At 42.3% G+C, this 24,421-nt stretch overlaps 3 protein-coding genes across 5 annotated transcripts; 1 reads left to right on the top strand and 2 right to left on the bottom strand.

Moving 5' to 3' along the window:
- Positions 1 to 10,239: 10,239 nt before the first annotated feature.
- On the bottom strand, positions 10,240 to 15,393 carry cdc20 (cell division cycle 20 homolog). Of its 2 annotated transcripts, none has more exons than XM_055883424.1 (11): positions 15,312 to 15,393; positions 14,791 to 15,013; positions 14,478 to 14,626; positions 14,299 to 14,395; positions 14,089 to 14,214; positions 13,067 to 13,263; positions 12,836 to 12,930; positions 11,705 to 11,939; positions 11,401 to 11,526; positions 11,078 to 11,195; positions 10,240 to 10,524 (listed from the first exon to the last, which is right to left on the bottom strand). In XM_055883424.1, the coding sequence occupies exons 2-11, from the start codon at positions 14,987 to 14,989 to the stop codon at positions 10,346 to 10,348; spliced, it is 1,521 nt and encodes a 506-aa protein (XP_055739399.1). In that variant the 5' UTR covers positions 14,990 to 15,013; positions 15,312 to 15,393; the 3' UTR covers positions 10,240 to 10,345. The 2 variants fall into 2 exon arrangements, with proteins under 2 accessions (XP_055739399.1, XP_055739398.1); XM_055883423.1 differs by having other exon boundaries at positions 15,248 to 15,357.
- Positions 15,394 to 15,550: 157 nt separating this feature from the next.
- Positions 15,551 to 19,995, top strand: LOC129824097 (tRNA selenocysteine 1-associated protein 1-like). 2 transcript variants are annotated; one of them, XM_055883425.1, is made up of 9 exons: positions 15,551 to 15,894; positions 16,638 to 16,735; positions 17,129 to 17,228; positions 17,513 to 17,733; positions 17,934 to 18,065; positions 18,534 to 18,653; positions 18,822 to 19,068; positions 19,215 to 19,260; positions 19,435 to 19,995. In XM_055883425.1, exons 1-9 carry the CDS (start codon positions 15,859 to 15,861, stop codon positions 19,575 to 19,577), a joined length of 1,143 nt encoding a protein of 380 aa, XP_055739400.1. In that variant the 5' UTR covers positions 15,551 to 15,858; the 3' UTR covers positions 19,578 to 19,995. The 2 variants fall into 2 exon arrangements, with proteins under 2 accessions (XP_055739400.1, XP_055739401.1); XM_055883426.1 differs by having other exon boundaries at positions 15,554 to 15,894; positions 17,681 to 17,733.
- A 2,360-nt stretch (positions 19,996 to 22,355) lies between these two features.
- Positions 22,356 to 24,090, bottom strand: fitm1l (fat storage inducing transmembrane protein 1, like). The gene is made up of 2 exons (XM_055883427.1): positions 23,912 to 24,090; positions 22,356 to 23,007 (listed from the first exon to the last, which is right to left on the bottom strand). The coding sequence occupies exons 1-2, from the start codon at positions 24,088 to 24,090 to the stop codon at positions 22,356 to 22,358; spliced, it is 831 nt and encodes a 276-aa protein (XP_055739402.1).
- Between the last annotated feature and the right edge of the window lie 331 nt (positions 24,091 to 24,421).

Genomic DNA, 24,421 nt, shown 5'->3' with positions numbered 1-24,421 from the left:
ATAATTAAAAGATGGGATCCAAATAGCCGGGCAGTAGTTAGATTTGGCAAATCAGCTAAGTGTTACTGTGAAGACCCATAAAAAATAAAAATAAAAATATATAACGATTCACACAGTCGGGCCATATTTGACAGTCGATCAGATAGGGGTACCGTGAAGAATCCATAATTAATATAATACGATTCAAATAGTCGTGCAGTAGCTATATTTAGCTAGGTGTTACGTGAGAAATCTAATGTGAATATAATACGATTCAAATAGTCGTGCAGTAGCTATATTTAGCTAGGTGTTACGTGAGAAATCTAATGTGATATTGCATGTGTAAGTTGTGTTGTAATTGTATGTGTAAGTTGGGTTGTCGCAATGTGGGGGATTGAACGTTCCACGAGACCGAATGCTACTAATTAGCTATATGCTAAGTTAAGGCTGCAGTTCATAGTGACCGCCGAGTCAGAATCTGTGGGCCGCGGTGAAGCAGCCATTTACGGTTGATGAGTTGACCTGGTTTTTCTCTCTTGTGCTGTTGATAAATCCTTAAGGGTTAGAATTAATTTGACAATTATTTTAGAAGCGCTAGAATATACTAGTATGTTGTCCCCAAAGGAAATGTCTTAAGTGTTTTGGCAAAGTATTTAATTAATCGGAAAAAAGTTCAAATTAATCGAAAAAAGTTAAAAGCAATAATATCTTTCGAATAAAAGATCTTATAATTGCCATTCCAATTATATCAGGAGCACTTGAATTCATTAGTATATTTTTCCAAAAGGAAACTTCTGAAATATTTTGCCAAAGTATTTAATTAATTGAATAAGCGAAAAGCAATAATATTTTTATTATAAGTACCTAAAACTGTCATTCCAATTATATCAGGAGCGCGTGAATGTATTCGTATATTGTTTCAAAAAGATATAGCTGAAATATTGTTGGAAAACGAAAATAATTAATCGAATACACGGCAATAAAATTCTTTGTCCACGCGGGTCGGACACGAGACTGGGGGGGGGATTAGAGAAAAAAATACATCGCTGGTTTCGATCAGTGACGGGCTAAAGTATACAAAGATAATAATAGACCCAGACATAGCTTAACGACAAAATGACCACGACTATCGTCCCCAAACACAAATTCAACGAATATTTAGATCAGAGAATGAAAGACAGAGCAGGCGGGAGATTACACTACAAACCCGTTAAAAGAATTTGGGAAGAAGTGAGGCTGAGATGGACGCAAGCAGGTTTCCTTAGTGGAGTCGCCCCATCAAAAGGGCAACTCCTCATTATGGAGAAAGAATTGGAGGAAGCAGTGAAGCAAGGGATAGAATGTGATGTTGAGAAGAATAAGAGTCACTTATTTAAAAAGGCAGGAACAAAGCAAAGGGAAAAGGCAGAGGCTGAGATGAAAATAGGATTATGGGCGATTGAGGAAATTAGGAAAGCTCTCCCTTACAGGAAACCTGATACGATGGGGGTGGGCACTGGAGCACCAACTGACACCAAAGAGGGCAGGCCCAACAATAATGACGCCCCACCTACCACCACAGCAGCCCCATCGGCCCCAATCCATCTCAGGGACACTGTGGGGTTAATGGCAATTCCCCAGGCTCAGTTCAACTCCCATGTGCATCACCACATCACCCAATACAATAAGGATAAGGGAGGGGCTGAAACACAAATCCAGTCCCTACAGGTACAACTTTTGAAACTACAATTGAAAGAGGCCCAGAAAGGAGAGAAACCCAAGAAACAGATGGTGGCTGAAGACCAACAAGAAATCTCACAAATTATTGAAAAAACTGTTTCCCGAATGATACAGCAACAACAACTACCCATCTTCACCCAGCAGGGACCACCTATACACCCACCCCAGGAGCAGCCATTCCAACTGCCGTATGCCTACCCGCTTCAGCCATACCCTTCGTCGGAACCACCACTACAACCCTACTACCCACTACCACAATCAAACTATCACCCACATGGGGACAGCCCCAGAGGTACTCTGGATCTTATGGAAGCTGTCATAATTGTAAACAAGCTGGGCATATGGTGCGACAGTGTCCGCACCCAATAACCCCGGCCCAAAGCCAGTTTCTGGCCAAAAGGGGACGAGGATACGCCCCTAGACCAAGGGGGAGTCAGGCCAATGATGTATCAACCACGTGCGGCCCTTCAACCCGCATACAATCACCCCAATCCAGACCCGAATCAGCAATCACCTCCCCCTTTTCAGGGCATGGCTGACGAATATGCCCCATGGCCCTGAAGCTGCTCACCACTAACCTACACTCATCATTGACCTGGACTACTGAAGCATCAAAGGCTTTTGCACTCTTGAAAACAGATCTCTAAGTGGCAGTAGCCCTAACAGCACCTGACTAAAAAAAAACAAGTTCCATCTGGATGTTTCTGAAAAAGAAGGATTTACATCATCCATCCTTTTCCAGAACCTAGAGGGGGAGAGTAGAGTGTTGAGGTATCACTCCTCCAAACTGGACCACATTGAAGAAGGGCAAACCACATGCTCCAGGTATGTGGCTGCAGTGGCAAAAGCTATTGGAAAAACAGCCCACATGATAATGTGCCATCCATTGGAAATCCACACCCACCATGGGGTTGCAGCATATCTGATGAGCAAAGAATTCACGTTCAGCGCTGAAAGGAAAACGAAAATCCAGAATAAATGCACACAATCACACATCACATTTGTCAACACTGACAAAAACATGGCAGACGCACTCAATGCTGAAGGTCTACCCCACTCCTGTGCAGAAAGAGCTGCACAGGAACTGAAACGGAGACCTGACCTGGGGAACGAACCACTCACCAACACACACAGATATGGGGAAAGACAATGTGACAAATGGAAAAAGGTACCTGTTAGTTATGGTAGACAGGTTCTCTAAATGGGTTGAGGCAATACCAACAGCAAGGGAGGATGCAAAATAGGTCATTAAGTGGCTGCAAACCGAACTCATGTGTATTGTTTAATGACAAACGCTCCATGTACCAATAGGGTCGGATGTGTAAATGTCAACTGATTAATGGATGTTGTTTAATGATGGGGTTAGTGTACAGGCCACAATCTCATAAGTCTCGTGGAACGCGCCAATCAAATGTATGTGCAGGTTTGAAGTTGATTTGGGTTAAAGTCCTGCCCCTGGCGTTGCTGGCCATGATAGCCTCTCCAGGTGCAGGCACCCATCTCTCTCCTCATGAGACAATGGCTGGAGGAGTCATGCTGGGTTCACCAAGGGAGGGAGGTCATATGCCCGCCCTTGATGTACAACAAATTGTAATGTTTGATAATTGACGGAACTTTCTGCAGCTCTCTCCACACAGATTCACAAGGTCCAACGGGGAAGCTGACGGGAGATCTGGCACCACTGAAGGAAAAATTGGTGACTGGGTGGGGTTAATGTCCACAAGAGAAATTGGCTAGAACCCAGGTGGACTGGACTGTACGAAGTGAGGGAGGTTACTTCACACTCAGTCCAGGTCAAAGGTAAATCAGGCGCACCTTGGCACCACCTCACACATTGCACTCCAGCCCCAATCCCTTCTAGAACACTGACAGAAGTCAGAGCTGATTTAAACAGCTTAAATTCGATTCCAAATGAAGACATTCCTGACTCAGATGATGCGGAATCAAACTCCGCCTCCCCTGATAAAGGAACCTCGCCCAGTTAGAGGGATATTTCTCCCTCCCTGGGCAAGGCTAGGGATATCTGGCCCCTTATTTGTGATATTCCTACTGATATTTGGGGTGTCCCTGGGCACTTTCACATGGTTAATAGAATAACTATAACCGGATCCCCATGGATGTATGTCACGGACACTCTAGTCTAACTAGATAATAATAGATTAAAAAAAATAAAAAAATAAAAATTTGGAAAACAATAGTTAAAATAAGAAACTAATATGGCTCAAATTGAGAAGGTTGAATAAGAGTGGGTGGAGAGCTGTGCAGAGAATGGACAGAGAATGGAAGATGGCAGTATTGCAGCACCCAATGGTCTCCCAGTCGACGGGGGGCCTGGTTGAATGCTGGTGACATAATTTTGTTTTTTGGAGTAAACATTAAGGTTAAGGGTTTCCGTGTTCCCAGAGATAAGATATCTTAAAAGAATACACTCATATTGGAATAGGAGTTTTACTTTCTGAGTTTTATTTAGGCAAGGGACTTTGAGAAGATAAAGGGTTCTTTTGGTATGTATAGATATGGTATGGAACACGAATGTAGGTGTAACCTTTTGACCTATTTTCTGTTTTCATTGCATTTTCCGGCAACTTGATCACTCGCGGGGAAGTGTAGTGAGAATAATGAGATTGTGTCATTTGGGATACTAGTTTTGAGGTAAATTGATTATAATAGAGTTTATAACTCTTGACCATAAGGTAAGCGTTTGTATTGGCCATTAGAAGATAGAGATAGGTTAATTAAGGTTATGTTAGGACTTTAGAGATTGACACTATAAGACCTGTTGTTATTTTTAAATCCATGCAGATAAAGTCAAAACAGTGAGACACTTAGTTAATATTGTAAAGGAACACATAGTTGTTATTGACTATTATTAGAAAAAGGCAGACAGATGGGTCTACCCCGCACTGTTGAGACCTTGAAGGTTTGAGAGCAGAGTGGGGAGGGTGGACCAGGAAATGAGCAAGGTAGGCTGTGAAATAAGATAGGAGAGAAAGGGGTTAACATATATAAGCAGCACAGATACATTTCAAAGTAGATAAGTCACTTGACAGAGAATTGGAAAAGAATAGATATGAATGTACGCCCAAGGGAGAATTGGATATGCGGGGAATAAAAGGGACGTTCTTATAATATGATGTACTAAGTCATTATTTAGAGTAGGTAAGGTTGATACCTGGCCAGAGCCAGGTATCAAACGAAGGAGGGTACATTGTGGTCTAGGAAAGGATGGGGCCTATTGGATAATAAACGTATTTAAAATAAAAAAATTCTAGTTAACCAAACCTGTATGTCCAAGAGTTTATGCATTGCAGGTGAATTAAGGGAGAAGGTGAATCACTCGACCTGGGGGCATATCGCACTTGGAGGGTGAGACACACTGACACTGCCGAATGATCACAGAGTTAAGGAGAAGAACCGTTGCTAATAGAGCTCGGGGATCAACTCCTTAATGAAGAATTCCCTGCCCCCGACCTTTCCTCAATGTGTTCGTTCATAGAAGTGAAAGTGTTGCTTGATCTCTGGCTGATGATGTGTTCTCTGGGAGAGGGTGGGGTTTTACAGGACTGCTTGTAGTCCTGAGCTGTCTGATCAGGATACGATGGGGATGTTACCATCGCAGTGCTGCCAGAACCACCACCAGTTCCAACGGACCAGGGTTCAGCCGGCCTCCTCCACCACTTCAAGACCAAGTCCCACGTCATCACCTAAGCTCTCCAATCTGGTACAGATAATAAATATAAAAGACATCTCAGATAGTGAACATTTGGGGACTGAAACTGGTTATGAGGAAAGGGAGAATATGTGGTTGGCCTACAAAACACTTAATAGAAAGGACTGTGTCGTATGTGGACATGCCAGACCTATTCTGGCTGCTCACCCATTTGTCCTAAGTAATGGGGAAGGTTGGATGTGCATATTGGAAAAGTTCAAGCCAAATTCAACCCTGTGTAAAACTCTGAGTCTTGTGTTCCCAGTGGTCCCTCCCCAGAAGGTACCGTGGGGAGTTAAGGCATATGGGGGATATAACAGCTGTATCACTGGTACAGGTAGAGGTATAGACTATGGAGGGCTCCCTGCTACTACCTGCATCACTAATACCACTATGAACTAGAGGTGTTGCTGATGTATGGTGGATGTGTGGACCTGCCAGGCGGTTGACCCCATTTTTGAAAGGAAATTGTCGTTGCTCATGTGTTTTGGCCAGTCTGATACCACCATTGCCTATTATTATAGCTAATCAACTTCTGGGAGCTACACAGGACACAGAGGCTTGGGACCAACCCAGGAGACGGCCAGTCTGATACCACCATTGCCTATTATTATAGCTAATCAACTTCTGGGAGCTACACAGGACACAGAGGCTTGGGACCAACCCAGGAGTCGGCAGAAACGTGACGCTCCTTGGTCCGAGGGTACAGATAACATGCACACCAACCTGTTGGGGGTCCCAATAGGGGTCCCCCACGAATTCCAGACATTAACCAGGAATGATGGCCTGTGGCATCTGATGCCCATCATTGGCCCAGCTATTGTTGATGCTAAAACAAAAGGTCTGGATCAATTATATCTACTATAATTAATGATGATTTGTTAAACACACCCACACAGGACTTACAGGGATGGCTGAACAATTGGATGCTACCTCACAAACCAGTAGACACAATAGACAAACACTGGACATAAGTCTGGCCAACCAGGGAGGTGTATGTAAAAAGATTGTAGAACAGTGTTGCACGTTTGTTCCTAACAATACTAGTCCGGATGGGAGCATTTCAAAAGCTCTGAGTGGGTTGGCAAGGTTATCAGTGGAGATGAAGGGTCTTGCAGGTGTGGAGGAGAGTGGACTGTTCCCCTGGCTGGGTGGTTGTTTTGGTAAGTACACTGCAATGATGATTACTGGATTTCTGACACTAGTTGTTTTTCATTTCTGTGTTGCCTGTATCATACCTTGTTTGAAGAAGTTTGTTACAGATGTGTAAGGGGCCTCTGGTATGATGCCGTTGCTTGATGCTCCAGTTGGAGAGGCTGATACGAAAACGAGCTTCCGCAGGAGAGTGGGCTGACAGAGGAGGACCCTTGGTTTGCTGTAGATGATGTTGTTGAATGAATAAAAAGTGATGTTTGTCCTCCCTGTTGTGAAGGCTTGAAGTTCCCGGGTGGCGACGAGCCCACCTGGTACAGGTTGTATAGAGGGATGGACCGGAGGGTTTAACATATTCTCGTTTTTTGGTTTACTAATGTGTGGTTGGCCACTCCAGGTGTAGTTATTGGAGTGGTCTTCTTTTTGGTCCTTGCTCAGTTACGACTCAACTTACATTGATGCTATTGGTGTCCCTAGGGGGTGCCAGATGAATATAAACTGGTGGACCAAGTGACAGCTGGGTTTGAATCATCATTTTGTTGATGGTGTACAGTTAATAAAAATGTGGACAGAATTAACTACATTCATTTTAATGTCCAGAAACTGGGCAATTGGACTCAACAAGGCTTCGAGGCGGTCCATGGACAATTGGCAGCTACGTCCCTGATGGCATTTCAAAATAGAATCGCGGTTGATATGTTATTGGCTGAACGGGGGGGGGGGGGGGGGGGTCTGTGCAATGTTTGGTGAACAGTGTTGTACTTTCATTCCCAATAACACAGCTACGGATGGGAGTCTGACTGTAGCATTGGAGGGACTTCGTACCCTTAATGGTAAGATGAAACAGCATTCTGGAGTGGACACTACTATGTGGGACTCATGGATGGATGCTTTTGGTAAATATAAGACGCTGGTTTCCTCCATCCTAGTATCAATTTCTGTTTTTGCGGCCATTCTTGTACTTTGTGGATGCTGTTGCATTCCATGTGCGCGCACGCTTGCTAGCCGTGTTATAACTGCCGCCATAGACCCTAATCAGGAAAGGGCCCAAATGTTCCCATTGCTTGATGATGGGGAAGCTGGACCTGTCTATCTATTTGAGGACTAAGATACTTTTATGTCACGTCTCTTGTGAGACGTGAAGAGAGGGAATTAAAAATTTGTCTTCTGACAAATTTTATCCCTTAGCTTTGTCTTTTTATACTTTTATGTCACGTCTCTTGTGAGACGTGGAGAGGGAATTAAAAATTTGTCTTCTGACAAATTTTATCCCTTAGCTTTGTCTTTTTATACTTTTATGTCACGTCTCTTGTGAGACGTGAAGAGAGGGAATTCGAATTTGTCTTCTGACAAATTTTATCCTTTAGTTTTGTGTTTTTTATATACTTTTATGTCACGTCTCTTGTGAGACGTGAAGAGAGGGATTTGTAAGAAATTGTCATAGAGACTGGAAACTAGTAATAACTACATTTCAACATAAGCCATATTTTATACAAAAATACACATACTCCTCATTTCTCTTGGACATATGCTGGACTTATTAAGACACCAACTACAGACACACATAATTCCCCTCCCCCATAATAACCACAGAATACACCCAACACATGGTTGGAGCTCAAGACAAAGAACTATCTCAGGAACCAATGGAACGTGGACACCAGGCCTGTTCAGGACTACCCAAGACCCAGATCGACCAATCGGAAGGCCAGACTCGCAGATCTACCTACTTTGCTTGTTGTCTATATAATACTGTACAATTCTTGAAACTACCTCTTTTCCGGACGGTTCAATAAGAATCAGACAGAAAGAGCCTTGCTGCAAGATTTTACTAAGATATCTTTACATGTGATTAAACGGCCTTATTATAAAATTATCCACCTCGTCCTATTGTCTCCTCTTGTTCTCCTGTCAACAGTAAACGTTTTACTAACACTCTGAAAGCCTTTTGGAGTGGGTCTGTGGACTTCTCCATGTGAATATTAAAGTCACCAAAAATTAGAATATTATCTGCCATGACTACACGATCCGATAGGATTTCAGTGAGAAACGCTGTATACGGCCCAGGAGGCCTGTAAACAGTAGCTATAAAAGGTGATTGAGTAGGCTGCATAGATTTCATGACTAGATGCTCAAAAGATGAAAATGCAGTCTTTTTTTTGTAAATTGAAATTTGCTATCGTAAATGTTGGCAACACCTCCGCCTTTGCTGGATGCGCTTGTAACCGATGTGAAATGGCTAGCTAGTTAGCGGTGGTGCGCGCTAATAGCGTTTCAATCAGTGACGTCACTCGCTCTGAGACCTTGAAGTAGTTGTTCCCCTTGCTCTGCAAGGGCCACGGCTTTTGTGGAGCGATACTTCGAGGGTGACTTGTCTGTGTGCAGAGGGTCCCTGGTTCGAGCCCAGGTAGAAGCGGAAGCTATACTGTTACACACGGGGGATATGGTCACTAGTGTAACCAGGAGAGGCCTCATTTAACACAGTAAATTCATCAGGCTTAAGCCATGTTTCAGTCAGGCCAATCACATCAAGATTATGATCAGTGATTAGTTAATTGACTGTCTTGAAACTGAGGGATCTAACATTAAGTAGCACCATTTTGGGATGTCAATATCTCTTTCAATAATGACAGGAATGGAGGTCTTTATTCCAGTGAGATTGCTCGAGCGAACACCACCATGTTTAGTTTTGACTAACCTTGATCGAGGCAGACAGTCTCAATTGGGATAGCTGAGCTGACTACACTGACTGCTAGTGGCAGACTCCACTAAGTTGGCAGGCTGGCTAACAGCCTGCACTCTCATTGTGGAGCTAGAGCCCTGTATCTGGTCTGCAGCAGCATTCTTGATAAGGCTCCCCCAGGTCCGGCCACTCTTTTTCTATAGTTCTCCGTGCATCTTTTGGGTGTTCTGGCACATCCCAGCCATTGCCATCTTTTCCTTACCATCAGGGTCAAGGGTGTTACATTTTTGGCTTTCATAAAGGAGCAGATCAAACCAAAGCATTCTGAACATTAGTCATACATGCCTCATTTTAGGCATTCATCCAACAAGCTTACTATTGTAGAACACCATCCCGGCCTCTGGCCAGGTTTAGAACAGTTAGCTAGACGAAGGTTAGCTGGGACACAATTTTAGAATATCTTAATTCCTGCAGAAGTGCTTCTCAGAAACTTACCGATCAACAATCTTGTACTCTGCAGAATGTCTTACTGGAAAGCACCCACTGGTTTTCCAGGTAGTCTTTACTGTGGTCACACTGCTAGTTTCAGAAGATTGTTGTTCCTGAGCTGTTAACACTTCCAGGCATTGTGATATCTGTTCATGACAGACCCCACCCTTTCTGGCTGGACAATATCATTAGTCAAGCACTTCAGGAAACACCATTCTTGATTAAAGAGCCATATATGAATACGACCACTTTCAACTAGGTACATCACCAATAAACTCCCAGGAGTACTGTACTTCAAAATAATGTTAACCACAGAAATATGAATCAAAAGCAGAAAGTAGTATGGGTTTCAGCAAAGAAAGAAACCTCAGTTTCACATTGCCCGAGGGCCCGAACAGTATTTCACTACATTCTACCCAGGTTATAATACTTGAAGATTTTCTTAAGTGGAAAATCAGATTTGTAATCAAGTGCCATGGCTGCAAAATATTCAAACGCAAAGAAAATGTAAAAGTGGCAATCTTTATTTTACAGTGAATAAACATTTTGTACATTAGTAAAGAATTAGGAGTTGATCAATAACTAAATTGAGCACACAACACATAAAAGGTTAATTATCGGATAGATTGGTGAATACTGCTGCTGGTGGACTTCACCATCCTCTCTTTGGCCTTCTTCTTGACTGGATCCAGCTCAAAGCTCTTCCAGAGACGGACAGTTTCATCACCGGCTACAGTGGCGATAGTCGAGCAGTCTGGACTCATGGTAATGTTCAAGACCCTGCCCTCATGACCTGGGGGGGGGGGGTGGGATTATAAAGTTTGAGATTTCAGTTTTGAACTTTGACCCCAGAATGGCTCCAGTTCAAAACATTTGCTATTTTAGTTTCAATTTTGTACACCAGCTTCATGAAGCTGAAAAAAATATACTTTTTGGTTATGGAAGAGATTTCACAGCAGTTTAGATTATTCTTTACACTATACCTGCTTGTTTTGTCAAACTGAAATTAAGCAAACTAATAGAATTTTAGGAACCAAGAAAAGGCAGAGCGATTTCAGCATAGCACATCTTTAAGCATGCATCATTATTGAGATGGATTGGGAGGTGTACATGCCCAAAATGCTTCAGCATTGACATTAAGCTAATTAATGCTACAGTTTAGTTTAAATTAGGATTATGTTTACCCAGTTAAGGAAACTGGGGTGAGGGACATTATCCGTCAGGCTCTTTGATGCTTTTACAGCTTCAGGCAACAAAAATGGTCCTTGTCAACTGATCCATCAATGACAAATTTAACAGCTCTGTGTAAAGTTATTACAAGTCATAATTTCAGGCCAGTCACTCACCATTGAGCTCTGCCACTTTAGTCAAGGAGGGATACTTCCAGATGACTACGTTGTCGTGGGCATATCCGTGGCCGGAGACCAATTCCTTGTAGTTTGGCGCAAACTTCAAAGAGGACACCTGTAAGGCAGATTTGACCACCAGTCAATGTCTGATCGTATGGCATTGCAGTTATGGAATGTAAACTTATTTAAAAAGTGACCGGTATGCAAATATTCATGCTGCTATGACTGAGCAGCCGGGCCTTGGAGGTGTAATATCATCCAGCACAAAATTGAATGAGAACTCAGACAATCCCACTAGGAATCAAGATGGGCGCAGTTACCTGAGACTGAGTGTCCAGGGCACTGATGCAAGAGCCACTGGTGACGTTCCAGATGCGGATGTGACGGTCACTGGTGCCCCCTCCAGACGCAAGAATGTTAGGTTGCCATGGGCACCAGGCCAAAGCCTAGGGAATTTCATTAAGAAACAATCATTACGGTTGGGCATGTCTCTTTACAGTGAGTGGACTTTAATGTGCATCAAATTGTGGCCTTTTATTCAATCCCAACTCCATCCTTCAATAAAACATGGTAGTTTAGCACGTCGCACAAAGAATTACATTTATTTAAAAAATGTTTGCTTACCTTGACTGCACCTTGGTGCTCATTGAAGCCGTGGACAGCATTGCTGCCTTGGCCGCTGCCCTCCTGTACACCTGGCCACACGTACACAAGGTTGTCGTTTCCACCGCTGGCCAGGTATCTTCCATCAGGGGACCACTCCAGCCCACACACCTCCTGAGAGTGTCCGGACAGGGTGAAGATGTGGTGGTCTGCTACTCTTACATCATGGTGGTGGATGTGACCAGATCTGGAGCCACTGGAAAAAATAAATCACAAGACGGTTAACAAAAACACCAAATCAAAACATTATGGACACAAGTATAACAAAAAAAGATCCTGGAGGGACTGACTTAAGCCCTTGGCAGACTGTACATGAGATTCCATCTTTTACATTTTGTCACATCACACTGATGTTACCAAATTAAAATCTTTATCAACCTGTCCAGATGTACAATTTGCTTCAGTTCTGGCGTCAGTCTGATTGGCGAGGCTTCATCAACTGTAGTGGTGCATTTGATCTGAGCATGTGCCAGCACCAGCAGTGCAAGCCTCACTATGCTTATGCGCAAGTATATTGAATTCAGAAAAACTGAAAGTATGCATTGTAGAAAGTTTTCAAATAAAATAAATCAAATAGGCTTCCTCAAAATAGCATGGTCGCTGTGGTAGAACATTATTTTGATTGGGATTATATTAAGTGCACAATCACCATCAGGTAGACTGAATTTAGATGTGTCACGTAAATAAGACTATTAGGGAAATTGTTCTTGCACAGCATGTAGGCGTAACATTTAAATAGAACTATTACAATAACCTGACTATACACAATAATCATAGTGTGCATACTCTGTACCAGCAGTGTTCCTAGTCGACAGCCGCTGGGATCGGCTCGTAATACAAGCCACACTGCACGATAAAGCCCCCCCCCCAAAAAAAATAATTGGACACGGCTAGAACGTCGAGGGGTCTACGAACGCATGTAACGGTACTCAAAGCAACAGACCCATGTCACACTGAACGAGCCAAGACGTACCACAATCATTTACGATCTAAGAATTTGCCCACAACGTGAACATTGTCTGGGAAAGCAAAAGCATTAAGTGGGACTGACTATTCATACAGTTGTTTCCCCCCCCAGACATGAATCTTTACCTGGAAAGAATGTGATTGTTCCAACTCAAACTGCCAACTCTGGCAGTGTGGCTGGCCATGCTGCGTAGACGCTTCTGGTTCTCCACATCCCACAACTAGGGACAAAGACAAATTCAGGTGATATGTATATATAAAAAATGAAGCATAAAATCATTCTTTAACACCACAAAATTGCATTGAAGCCAAATTCAGTTAGATGAGTGCTGGGTAGGTTCACAGCAGACAGTTTACCTGAACTTTGCAGTCACTGGTACCAATGGCAAGGAAGTTGCCCTCCTTGATCCATGACACAGAGCAGATGTAGTCTTCCTCCCGCTCCATCTTCATCAGTAGAACGATGTCACCCTGGGTGGCGTCCCACAGATAAACACTGTTGTGAAGGGCAACTGCTAGAAGGTTCCGACTGCTCCAGTCAAGTAGGTTCAGATCTGTGTGAACAGACGGAGGTAAATGGAGCTTTTTAACAAAGTAAATTGTCAAAGAATGCTCATCTCCACCCTGAGTGAATTAAGATGAGTTTGAAGACAAAAGGACAAGATACACTTGATATGGCCCATTAGTCACTTAGTGCAAATCTCCCATTGAAATCTAGGACCTCTTCTCCTCTCTATACACCAAGTCACTCAGCTCCGCCGTATATCAACCTGGCAGATATCTCAGCTTGGATGTCAGCCAACCACCTCAAGCTTAACCTCGACAGGACGGAGCTGCTCTTCCTGCAGGGAAAGGCCTACCTCACCATCAGTTGTCACCTCCACAGTGTCCCCCCAGAGCGCAAAAAACCTTGGCCGGACCCTGAACACCCGTTCTCTGCACACATTAAAGCAGCGACTCGCTCCTGCAAGTTCATGCTCTACAACATCGTAGAGTACGACCCTATCTCACGAGAAGCGGCGCAGCTTCCAACTCAAGCTAGGACAGCAGCTTCCCCGTCCATCTTCCAAAAACATCCAAAACCCTACCTCTTCAAAAAGTATCTGAAGTAATCACACACCTCCACCCCCCTCTGGATAAGAGCAGCTGCTAAATGACTAAAATGTAAAACAGTGATTTATGCATCACGGCAGGCGCATGTTACACCCACATCTAGTATTACTTCCCAGGTAGGTTACTGAACATTTACTGTGTTAGGAGACTGTCGTAATTTTGAAGTTTCGGAGCATCTTTGACCAACACCCCTAGGTTAAGTCAAGCGGTACCTGCTCCTCAGACAGGTTATTAGACATTTGTAGTACTGTATTGGCAGGACTCACAGAAATCATTTCGGAGTTCAGGAGCGTCTAAGATTCTGTCAGGCACTGATGGTATGTATCGGTTCTTTTTGGTGGAGACTGGGGTAGGAATCTGACTGTAGAGAACTTTTAGGTTGTTCTGGTAACCTGCAAAGAAAAGAGAATTGGACACTAGATTCTGATAGCAAGCAACTGACATCAAGTCACAATCATTCCCAACAGTAGGCCTACCTTCTGGAGCATTCAAGGGTTTTCCTCCCAGATGCAAGATCTTTGCCTCCTCAATGTCATATCCATTGAGTGTAACAGACCATGCTTTCTGGTTCTCCTACAATGACAAATTTGCCTGTGTTTAGCTACAATACAACATACCAACAAATGTGATTGGAAATGTTAGAGAAAAGACTCACTGATGTTGCTGCTGAGGGGTTTGTGTCCATGGGCTCATTTTCCTTTGAGAGCAGGAAGCTTGCCACATCCATCTGTTTGTTGTTTCTAGTGGGAATGAAACGGTCACCACCTGCCTTGGAAGGTGTGCACTGTGTCTTTCCATTTTTACCTGAGCAAGAGAGAAGGGCAGACTAGTAATAGAACCCTTGGTGAAACAGATTGGTAACAGTGCCAGCCACACCCATAGATAGTTGAAAAAGACTACCTACGTCCACAGACGCAAGTACTGTAGAGCAAGATTCAACATGAAAAACAAATATAATAACTAGTCACCTGGTGTTTTACTGGGCGTCTTGGACAGACTAAGAGATCGGTTTCCGGATTTGCCAGGTGATAGAGCGCTGGTGTTGGCACAGCTGGTCGACATCGACGAACTGGCTTTTCTCTGCCACCTCGCCATGGGCGCGTTTGTGATCGGCATATCCAGCTTCAGAATGCTGTGAATGTCGTTGTCGAATCCAAATTGAGCCATGTCTGAATCTTCCTTTCGGACTCCCTACAGGGTAACGTTGCAAGAAAAGAACCAAGTAGTTTATAAAATACACTAACAAAAGCGTATATTTGGTTAACTAAACGTGCATATTAGTTAACCTTAGAAAACGAATTCACTGACGCTATAATTGAACGGCTAACGTTACCCAGCAAACTTGCTGGCTTTCTCCGTCATTTATTATTTACATTTCATGCAACAAAACCTAAAAGTAGGTGTTAACAAACGTGAGCTACTTACTCCAAATTAATTCCACACGTAAAAATGTACTTTTAGAACTACTGGGAGGGAAAAATCAACTCACAAACTTCACTGAACCGTTTTCCTTTCTGCCGCAGCTAAGGTTTAAAATTTCAACATCCAATGACGAACTTTCTTTTAATTACTAAATGCGCTGTCGTGATTGGTTTGTTCAAAAGATTTGGGAGGTTACCATGGAAGCGGAATAGCATCCGTTACTATGATTGGTGGAAAATGTATCCGTTGCCCTCCTGAATAATCAATGCCGAAAGAAAATATCGTCACACTTTCGAAGGACGGATATAATCCACATCGCCCCCTAGCGAAAATAATGTACAAACCACTGGCACTGAGTTTTATGTTTTTGTTAATACTGATCTATAGTCAATCATTTTGAAGTCGCCTACATAATCAAATGCGGAAATGAATTCAAGATGTGTCCATTCTTGCAAGTCCATTTATTTAACTTACCGAATTTCCGGAGGCGTGGTCTTCACCATCTTTGATTTCAGTAGCACCATTTTCGGGAGGAAGCGCTATCAATTTATAAAACTTAACTAGTAGCTACATATTCGTGTTTGTAGGATACCCCCCGAAAATAAACCACCAATATGTTCAACAGGATGACAAGCCTTTGGATGGGTGATGTACGTTCGCTCTGTTTTAATCCTCTTGTTACTAACTGACTGAAGGCAAACGTTTTAGCCAGCTACTTTAGCTACAGGAGACTAGCTATCTAGTAACGTTAGGTAGCTACACCAGTAACGTTATCTAGCTTGCTAACGTCAGCTTGCTAAATTCCCCAATTGTTGTGAAGTGTATAATCTGTATGGTTATGTGGACGTTCATTTAAAAACAGGATAAGATATACAGCCAGTGATGTATTAGCTACCGAATTAAAATGTGTAAACTTCTCAAAAGTAATGTTCCCGATCCCGACAGTTTAGCTAGCTCGCTGCCCTGTCTGGGCCTAGTAGTAGAGCGCCTAATAATATCAGAGTTTCTAAACCTGTCTTTGGTAATAATCTACCGTGTTTACAGCTACTCCTGAGCCCAGGCAGACATTTGGGTAAACATTTGGGTTGTCACGAGTTATCATAGCTGACTAATCTCCACTCCATGGTGAAGGAAGTGTCTGACGAATTGAATTACGTTCAACAAATGTTTGGTCGTCACTAGTTACCACAGCCACAAAGTCATAATTATAGCAACATTTTAAACCTAACTTTAACCACACTGCTAACATTATGCCTAACCTAATTAGGCCTTCTCTCACTATTCTCTATTTCCTGGCTTGTACTGTAGCCAGCTTTATATTTCATGGATATGAATGGGATATTTGCAAGTGTATATCTCACAGACAGATAACTCTACACAATCTTTTTCATAGCTGGACCCATACATGGATGAGAATTTCATCAAACAAGCCTTCAGCACTATGGGCGAGACGGCGTATGGTGTTAAGATCATTACCCACAGAGTAACAGGGTATGTTCATCACACCTCTGTGTAATGTAGTCAAGTAATGCCATGTGTTTAGCATGTGTTTCCTTGTTTGAAAATAGTCCACACTATTTTATCTAGGCAATATATCAAGCAACTACTTTCCCAAATTAGAATCATTCAGTAATTAAAATACATAGTGAGTAATTGAACCCCTATCAGCTACAATGCCAGGCTACCCTAACCTTAAATGGCTGTTGTTCTAGAACCTCCTGTTGTCATTTTAGGGAAGTACTTGGTTTACTTACCACAGAGCTGTGAATTGATACTGTAATTCCAAAATGCAATATTTATTACCCCACATTGGGAGTTTCTGTCCCGTTTCTAAAATGTTGTAGTATCACACTGTTGGCACTAATACAATCTCTTGTTCTACAGTGGTTCAGCGGGCTATTGCTTTGTGGAAATGGCAGACGAAACCAGCGTTGACCGATGCGTTCACCAACTGAATGGGAAGCTAGTTCCTGGATCAAATCCGGTGAGCACTCATCATAAGCTTGACATTTCTAAAATTCAAAGTTAATTTGAACAACTTACTGATGATGTGTTAGCGGACAACCACCCTCTAGTTTCAAATGTGTTGTTGATAGCGGAGCTTCGCTAGCATTGGCCTCCACCTTAATTTGAGGTTGATGGAACGGAATACAGTATCTCAGATTTACATTACTGCAAAGTTACTGAGCTCCGTATTCTTCCTGAGGAAGGTGGTTGAGGCTGTTTGTAAGTTGACTTTGTTTAAAGCTGGTGAATAAACTCTGTTAGGAACTAACTGACGAATGGAATAAAGCCTGTTCTGGGTGGTGGAGGTATGTAAACCAAATAAAATGTTATTCTCTAATAATATACTCTTTATTTTCCAGCAATATATGTCCTTACTACACGCGTTTGTCTTTGAAGGTGCTTGACTGCTTGTTCTTTCTTCCTGTACAGCCCAGAAAGTTTAAGTTAAACTATGCAACTTACGGGAAACGGCCAGAGGCTGGGTAAGCTGTTTTACTTTCTTCCTCATTTGATGCATGATTCTGTTGTTGGAACCCACAGTAACTTATTTATCATGTACACTGTTCTGTGTGATATTTTCTATCTCCCGAAAAAAGATTGTGCGAAAGAAACCGCTAGATGGTATGGTGTTGGTTCACCTTCGTAATCCCTCTCTCTGTGTCTGTCTATTATGCAACCTCAGCCCGGAATTTTCAGTTTTTGTGGGAGATCTGTCTTCAGAGGTGGACGACTACCAGCTTCATCAGTTCTTCTTGAAGAAGTACCCTTCCTGCAAAGGAGGCAAAGTGGTCTCTGATCAGTATGGTAACTCCAGGTATGTGTGCTGAACAGACTTATACATTGATGTTATTTGGTGAGGCTAGTTATGCACCACCTGCTTTTGAACACAATTTGAATTAATCTGACATTTTCATTACATTTAAATTCTTTGTAGAAGCTCATGGCGTTTTAACAATAGATTCTTATTACATTGGATTGTGTGTGTATATATACTAGTGTGTTGGGTATCTTCACCACTGTTTACCACTGGTATATTTCCCCCAAAATACTGGAAAAGTTTGTTTCTGACATTTATGCTAAAACTATTGTTTTCCCCATGTAGGGTAAGCAAGAGCAACTCACAATTGAAGTGATGCTACTTCATATTAAAAGTAAAACAACAAGTTTCAGTTCTACCATACCATTTTTGTTTTTCGAATTAATTACGTATTTGATTAGCATGATACGGCGAGTTCGGACAGAATGTGTGCTCAGGGTTTTAGCATTTTGCTTGCTCTCGCAGAGGTTATGGCTTCATCAAGTTTGAAGATGAGAACGAACAGAAGAAAGCCATCGATGAGTGTCAGAATGCTTCAGGCCTGGGGACGAAACCAATCAGGATCAGCATAGCTGTGAACAAGAGGTATGGTTCTAATCTTCTGAAATAAGTGTATAAATTATACTGTATCAGGGTCGATTAGTGTCATGCTGGTCTGTCTTTGTTGAAAGTTGATATACTATGTGTGATTGTCCTCCTAACTTAACATCCACTGCACCCAACATAAATTTTTCCTGTTTCCTTACTTTTTAGCCATAAAATGAACAGCTATAACAACCAGAACCACAACTCCTACCACAACAATTACCAACAGCCATACTATCAACAACCCAACCAGAACTACTACCCTCAGTGGGGCTATGACCAGTACAACAGCTACAACTATGGTGGGTACGGTCCCTACGGGGGGTACCCCCCTCCAGGCCCCCATGGGATGATGGGACCCCCACCTCCCATCGGCATGCCCCCCATGCCCACAGACATGCAGACTTCCTCAGATGTAAGGCTTCCTTACAAGCTCCTGGGATCTTTCCTCAGAATTTCCCATAACCTGTCCCTTAATCTAATGAAATCTGTCTAAAAATGGTTTTCATGCTAACAGGTGTTTACAATGATTAATATATGTTGTCTTGTTTTTCACATTAGCAAACACAGGAGTCCACAGATGAGCCTGAAGAAGAGGCAGCAGAAGGTAACTCTTCACTATACTTTCACATGCACTAAAGGAAAATGCAATGTGCTGCAGATATAAGGTCTTTCTTGTTCTTCCTTTTAAATGTATTGTTACTGCCTGAGTCGGTTGCATTCAAATCCCTTGGTTTCTTGACTTATTTACTCTTCTTCATTCCCCTCTCTTCCCTGCCAGAACCCAATCCTCACCTGGATGTGGATGCACTGAACAAAGAATACATGGAGAGGAGTGAGGAGCTCTATGATTCACTAATGAACTGTCACTGGCAGCCACTGGATACCATCACTTCAAAAATCCCTCACTTTTCCACTTCCTGATCTGTTTTAACTTGTCCTATGAATTTAGTATGAAGTGTATTTTCTCCAAAAGAGCAGTCATAGAAAATGTCAGCGTTGTTTAAAAAAAAAAATCACCAGTAGAGACACATTATGTTTCTGAGCTACATTATTGGCCATTTGTATATATTGTCCATGTCCTTTTGTCTTTGTTTTTTGCCAATTTTTTTCTGTCTCTAGAATATTATAATTATTTGATTTTTTTTAGACAACTTGATTCTTCCATTTAAATTTGATTATATCAAGTAATCAATGTTCGTCATCTCCCAGACACTTTGTTTGTATTTAACACTGTTTTGGGTACCATCTTGTCTTCAGAAAGAAAATGTAAAGAAATATTGGTGTAAGTCTATTTTTCAAAAATGAGAAACTTACATTTAAGCTTGTATTTCAAAAGCTTGCATCACACCTTTACTTTAGCTTAATCTGTGGGGTTCTTTAAAAAAAAAAAAAACTTTACCTGTCATTTTCATGTTATATCAACTTGTCTATTTGTCTTAGACTTGTAATTCATGTCTGCTTTTTTTTGTGCCTGTAGCTTTTGGAATAATTGTATTATTAAAGCTGACTTGGAGGGGGAAAAAACAAGATGTTGAAGTTATGTTTAAGTACAGTAGTAAACTGTGTTTTCCAATTTATAATTTGACACGGAAAAGTGGTGCTTATGCAAAGTTTAACATTTTCATTCAACACATTTGGTCTGGTTTGAATAAAATCACAATTCATTTATTTTCCTTACCTACAGTTGAAGTCGGAAGTTTACATACACCTTAGTCAAATACATTTAAATTCAGTTATTCACAATTCCCGACATTTCATCTTTGTAAAAATTCCCTGTCTTAGGTCAGTTAGGATCACTTTTATTTTAAGAATGTGAAATGTCAGATTAATAGAGAGAATTATTTATTTCACTTTTTATTTCTTTCATCACATTCCCAGTGGGTCAGAAGTTTACATACACTCAATTAGTATTTGGTAGCATTGCCTTTAAATTGTTTAACTTGGGTCCAATGTCTTGGGTAGTCTTCCACAAGCTTCCCACAATAAGTTGGGTGAATTTTGGCCCATTCCTCCTGACAGAGCTGGTGTAACGGAGTCAGGTTCGTAGGCCTCCTTGCTCGCACACGCTTTTTCAGTTCTGCCTACACATTTTCTATAGGATTGAGGTCAGGGCTTTGTGATGGACATTCCAATACCTTGACTTTGTTGTCCTTAAGCCATTTTGCCACAAATTTGGAGGTATGCTTGGGGTCATTGTCCATTTGGAAGACCCATTTGCGACCAAGCTTTAACTTCCTGACTGATGTCTTGAGGTGTAGCTTCAATATCTCCACATAATTTTCCTACCTCATGACGCCATCTATTTTGTGAAGTGCACCAGTCCCTCCTGCAGCCAAGCACCCCCACAACATGATGCTGCCACCCCCTTGCTTCACGGTTGCGATGGTGTTCTTCGGCTTGCAAGCCTCCCCCTTTTTCCTACAAACATAACGATAGTATGGCCAAACAGTTCTATTTTTGTTTCATCAGACCAGAGGACATTTCTCCAAAAAAGTACGATCTTTGTCCCCATGTCCAGTTGCAAACCGTAGTCTGGCTTTTTTTATGCCGGTTTTGGAGCAGTGGCATCTTCCTTGCTGAGCAGCCTTTCAGGTTATGTTGATATAGGACTCGTTTGACTGTGGATATAGATACTTTTGTAGCTGTTTCCTCCAGCATCTTCACATGGTCCTTTGCTGTTCTGGTATTGATTTGCACTTTACGTACCAAAGTACGTTCATCTCTAGGAGACAGAATGCTTCTCCTTCCTGAGCGAGATGATGGCTGCCTGGTCCCATGGTGTTTATACTTGCGTACTATTGTTTGTACAGGTGAACGTGGTACCTTCAGGCGTTTGGACATCGCTCCCAAGGATGAACCAGACTTGTGGAGGTCTACAATTTTCTTTCTAAGGTCTTGGCTGATTTCTTTAGATTTTCCCATGATGTCAAGCGAAGAGGCACTGATTTGGGAGGTAGGCCTTGAAATACATCCACAGGTACACCTCCAATTGACTCAAATGATGTCAATTAGCCTATCAGAAGCTTCTAAAGCCATGACATCATTTTCTGGAATTTTCCAAGCTGTTTTAAGGCACAGTTGACTTAGTGTATGTAAACTTCTGACCTACTGGAATTGTGATACAGTGAAATAATCTGTAAACAATTGTTGGAAAAATGACTTGTGTCATGCACAAAGTAGATGTCCTAACCGACTTTCCAAAACTATAGTTTGTTAACAAGAAATTTGTGGAGTGGTTGAAAAACGAGTTTTAATGAATCCAACCTAAGTGTATGTAAACTTCCGACTTCAACTACATGTCCTGCACTGTCAAAGATGCATAATCAAAACGATACAGCATTATGTAATGAATGTTGTATGGTCAGATGCACTGTAAAAATGTGTTCGAGGCCTAGTTAATACCATATTGATATGCATGTACATTTGCAAAATGATGGCACCTGAGGTCTGAAAGGCAGCCATCCAATTGTATGAAGAATTTTATTTATCATAAAACTGCTTGTAGACAAGTTCACAAACAAATATTTCTTATCAAGTTCAATAACTGGATGCTAGTTGACAGCAGTTAAAATTGACTTAACATTCTGTAGAGGGTTTAATTAGCCCCTAATTCTGTCCTGGAAAAGACAGCACATTCATTAGCTCCGTGTCTAAGTTTAATGAGGTGTGTTTATGCCTAAAACCATTCCTCTCATTCTTTCACTCAGGCTTCCCCCCTTCCTTCTTGGTGAAGAGTCCCACCCCTGGTCGTCCAGGACAGTACCAGCTGGGGCCCAGGCGGTACCAGCCCTGATACAGGCCCCTCCAACTAAGACACCCCAGAGCCCCTCCTAGGATCTGTGTGGGGAATGCGGGGAAGTAAGCCAGCAGGCAGAGAAGCAAGAACATCCAGAGGCCTAGCAGGGTGACACAGAACAGGAAGAGCAGGCGCAGTGGGGCCCCCGAGGGCCCACCCAGAGTCAGGTAGGGCCCGAACACGGCCGTCTCCTCTGCCACCAGCAGGCAGCACAGACACAGCAAGAAGATGTCCTCAGAGACCTCATAGCCACGCCACAGCATGCCGTTTCCCACACACAACTGCTTGCTCGCCCCCTCCCGAAGTAGTAGGAAGGGCTGGCCGTCCACCGTGGGCTGGCCATCTACAGCGCTGAGAGGCTCGTAGCAGCTCCCTGTGGCATTCTCAAGGACATCCAGAAGCTTTCGGAACCCCACCCACAGCACGCCTGCCACCACCAGCCTGGACAGGTGTCGCAGTGAGAGAATGAGGGATCTGCGCACTGAGAAGGAAAGGAGGAAGACAAAGGAGCCGACGAAGATGCAGGTCCATCCCCAGCCTGAGCGCAGGAATGCTCTGAATGGTAAAGAAATGACAAGATGGTTGGAACATAGTTTTAAATTAACTGGCAGGCATGTTTTGGAATATTGATATTATGTACAGGCTTCCTTCTTTTCACTCTGTCATTTGGTTAGTATTGTGGAGTAATTACAATGTTGTTGATCCATCCACAGTTTTCGCCTTTCACAGCCATTAAACTAACTAACTATTTTAAAGTCACCATTGGCCTCATGGTGAAATCCCTGCAGTTTCCTTCCTCTCCTGCAACTGAGTTAGGAAGGCGCCTGTATCTTTGTAGTGACTGGGTGTATTGATACACCATCCAATGTGTAATTAATAACTTCACATTGCTGAAAGGGATATTCAATGTCTGCTTTTTTTTCTTCACCATCTACCAATAGGTGCCCTTCTTTGCGAGGCATTTGAAAACCACCTTGGTCTTTGTGGTTGAATCTGTGTTTGAAATTCACTGCTCGACTAAGGGACCTTTACAAATAATTGTATGTGTGGGGTCCAGAGATTAGGTAGTCATTCAAAAGTCATGTTAAACACTATTATTGCACACAGATTGAGTCCATGCAACTTATTATGTGACTTGTTAATTAAGCACATTTTTACTCCAGAACTTATTTAGGCTTGCCATAACAAAGGGGTTGAATACTTATTGACTCAAGACATTTCAGCTTTTCATTTTTAATTAATTTGTAAACATTTCTAAAAACATAATTCTACTTTGAAATGATGGGGTATTGTGTGTAGGCCAGTGTCACAAAATCTCAAAATTCTGACTAACACAACAAAATATGTAAAACGTCAGGTGGTGTGAATACTTTCTGAAGGCGCTGTACTTTAGAAAAAGACCTTGAAACAAACAATAAGACAATCATGCATTGTTATTTGGGCCCATCTTAGTTCTCACCTGTAAAGAAAATTTGTCCTTTTGGCAAAGATGCTGTGTTGGGAGACCCACATGCTCAGGGCAGGTCCAAACACGATCAGGCATGACAACAACAGGTGAAAATGGCGGCGGAAATTGGCACTTCCCATGAGTCTGGCTGCCAGGTCAGTCAAGACCACCAGAATGGTATTGAGAAACATCTCAAGTGACTAAATCTAGTCTCAACTGAAACAATAATGAAGCTTTTATCTCTTCCTCTGGCTTTAAAACTACACCCTATAGTTCATGTGTGCATCCAATGATCCTGTAGGTTGTTGTTTCTGTATTGCTTACTATTCCCGTGTGACTGACCAATCCTGCATGTTATAATCCAAAACCAATACCTTCAGTTGGTGTAAATCACTTTTCATTGAATCAATCCAAAGGTTTGGTAATTCAATCGAGATGCAATCTTCTGCAAGTTTTTGACATTCAACTCTTCATGTGTAGATGTCTTAAATAAAGTGGCAGGTGTTCTGACTTTCAGAAGCT

The sequence above is a fragment of the Salvelinus fontinalis genome, chromosome 26 (assembly GCF_029448725.1).
Source record: "Salvelinus fontinalis isolate EN_2023a chromosome 26, ASM2944872v1, whole genome shotgun sequence".
Lineage (NCBI taxonomy): Eukaryota > Metazoa > Chordata > Actinopteri > Salmoniformes > Salmonidae > Salvelinus > Salvelinus fontinalis.
Note: the sequence above shows the minus strand (reverse complement) of the source record. Positions and strands in the feature narration are given on the sequence as shown.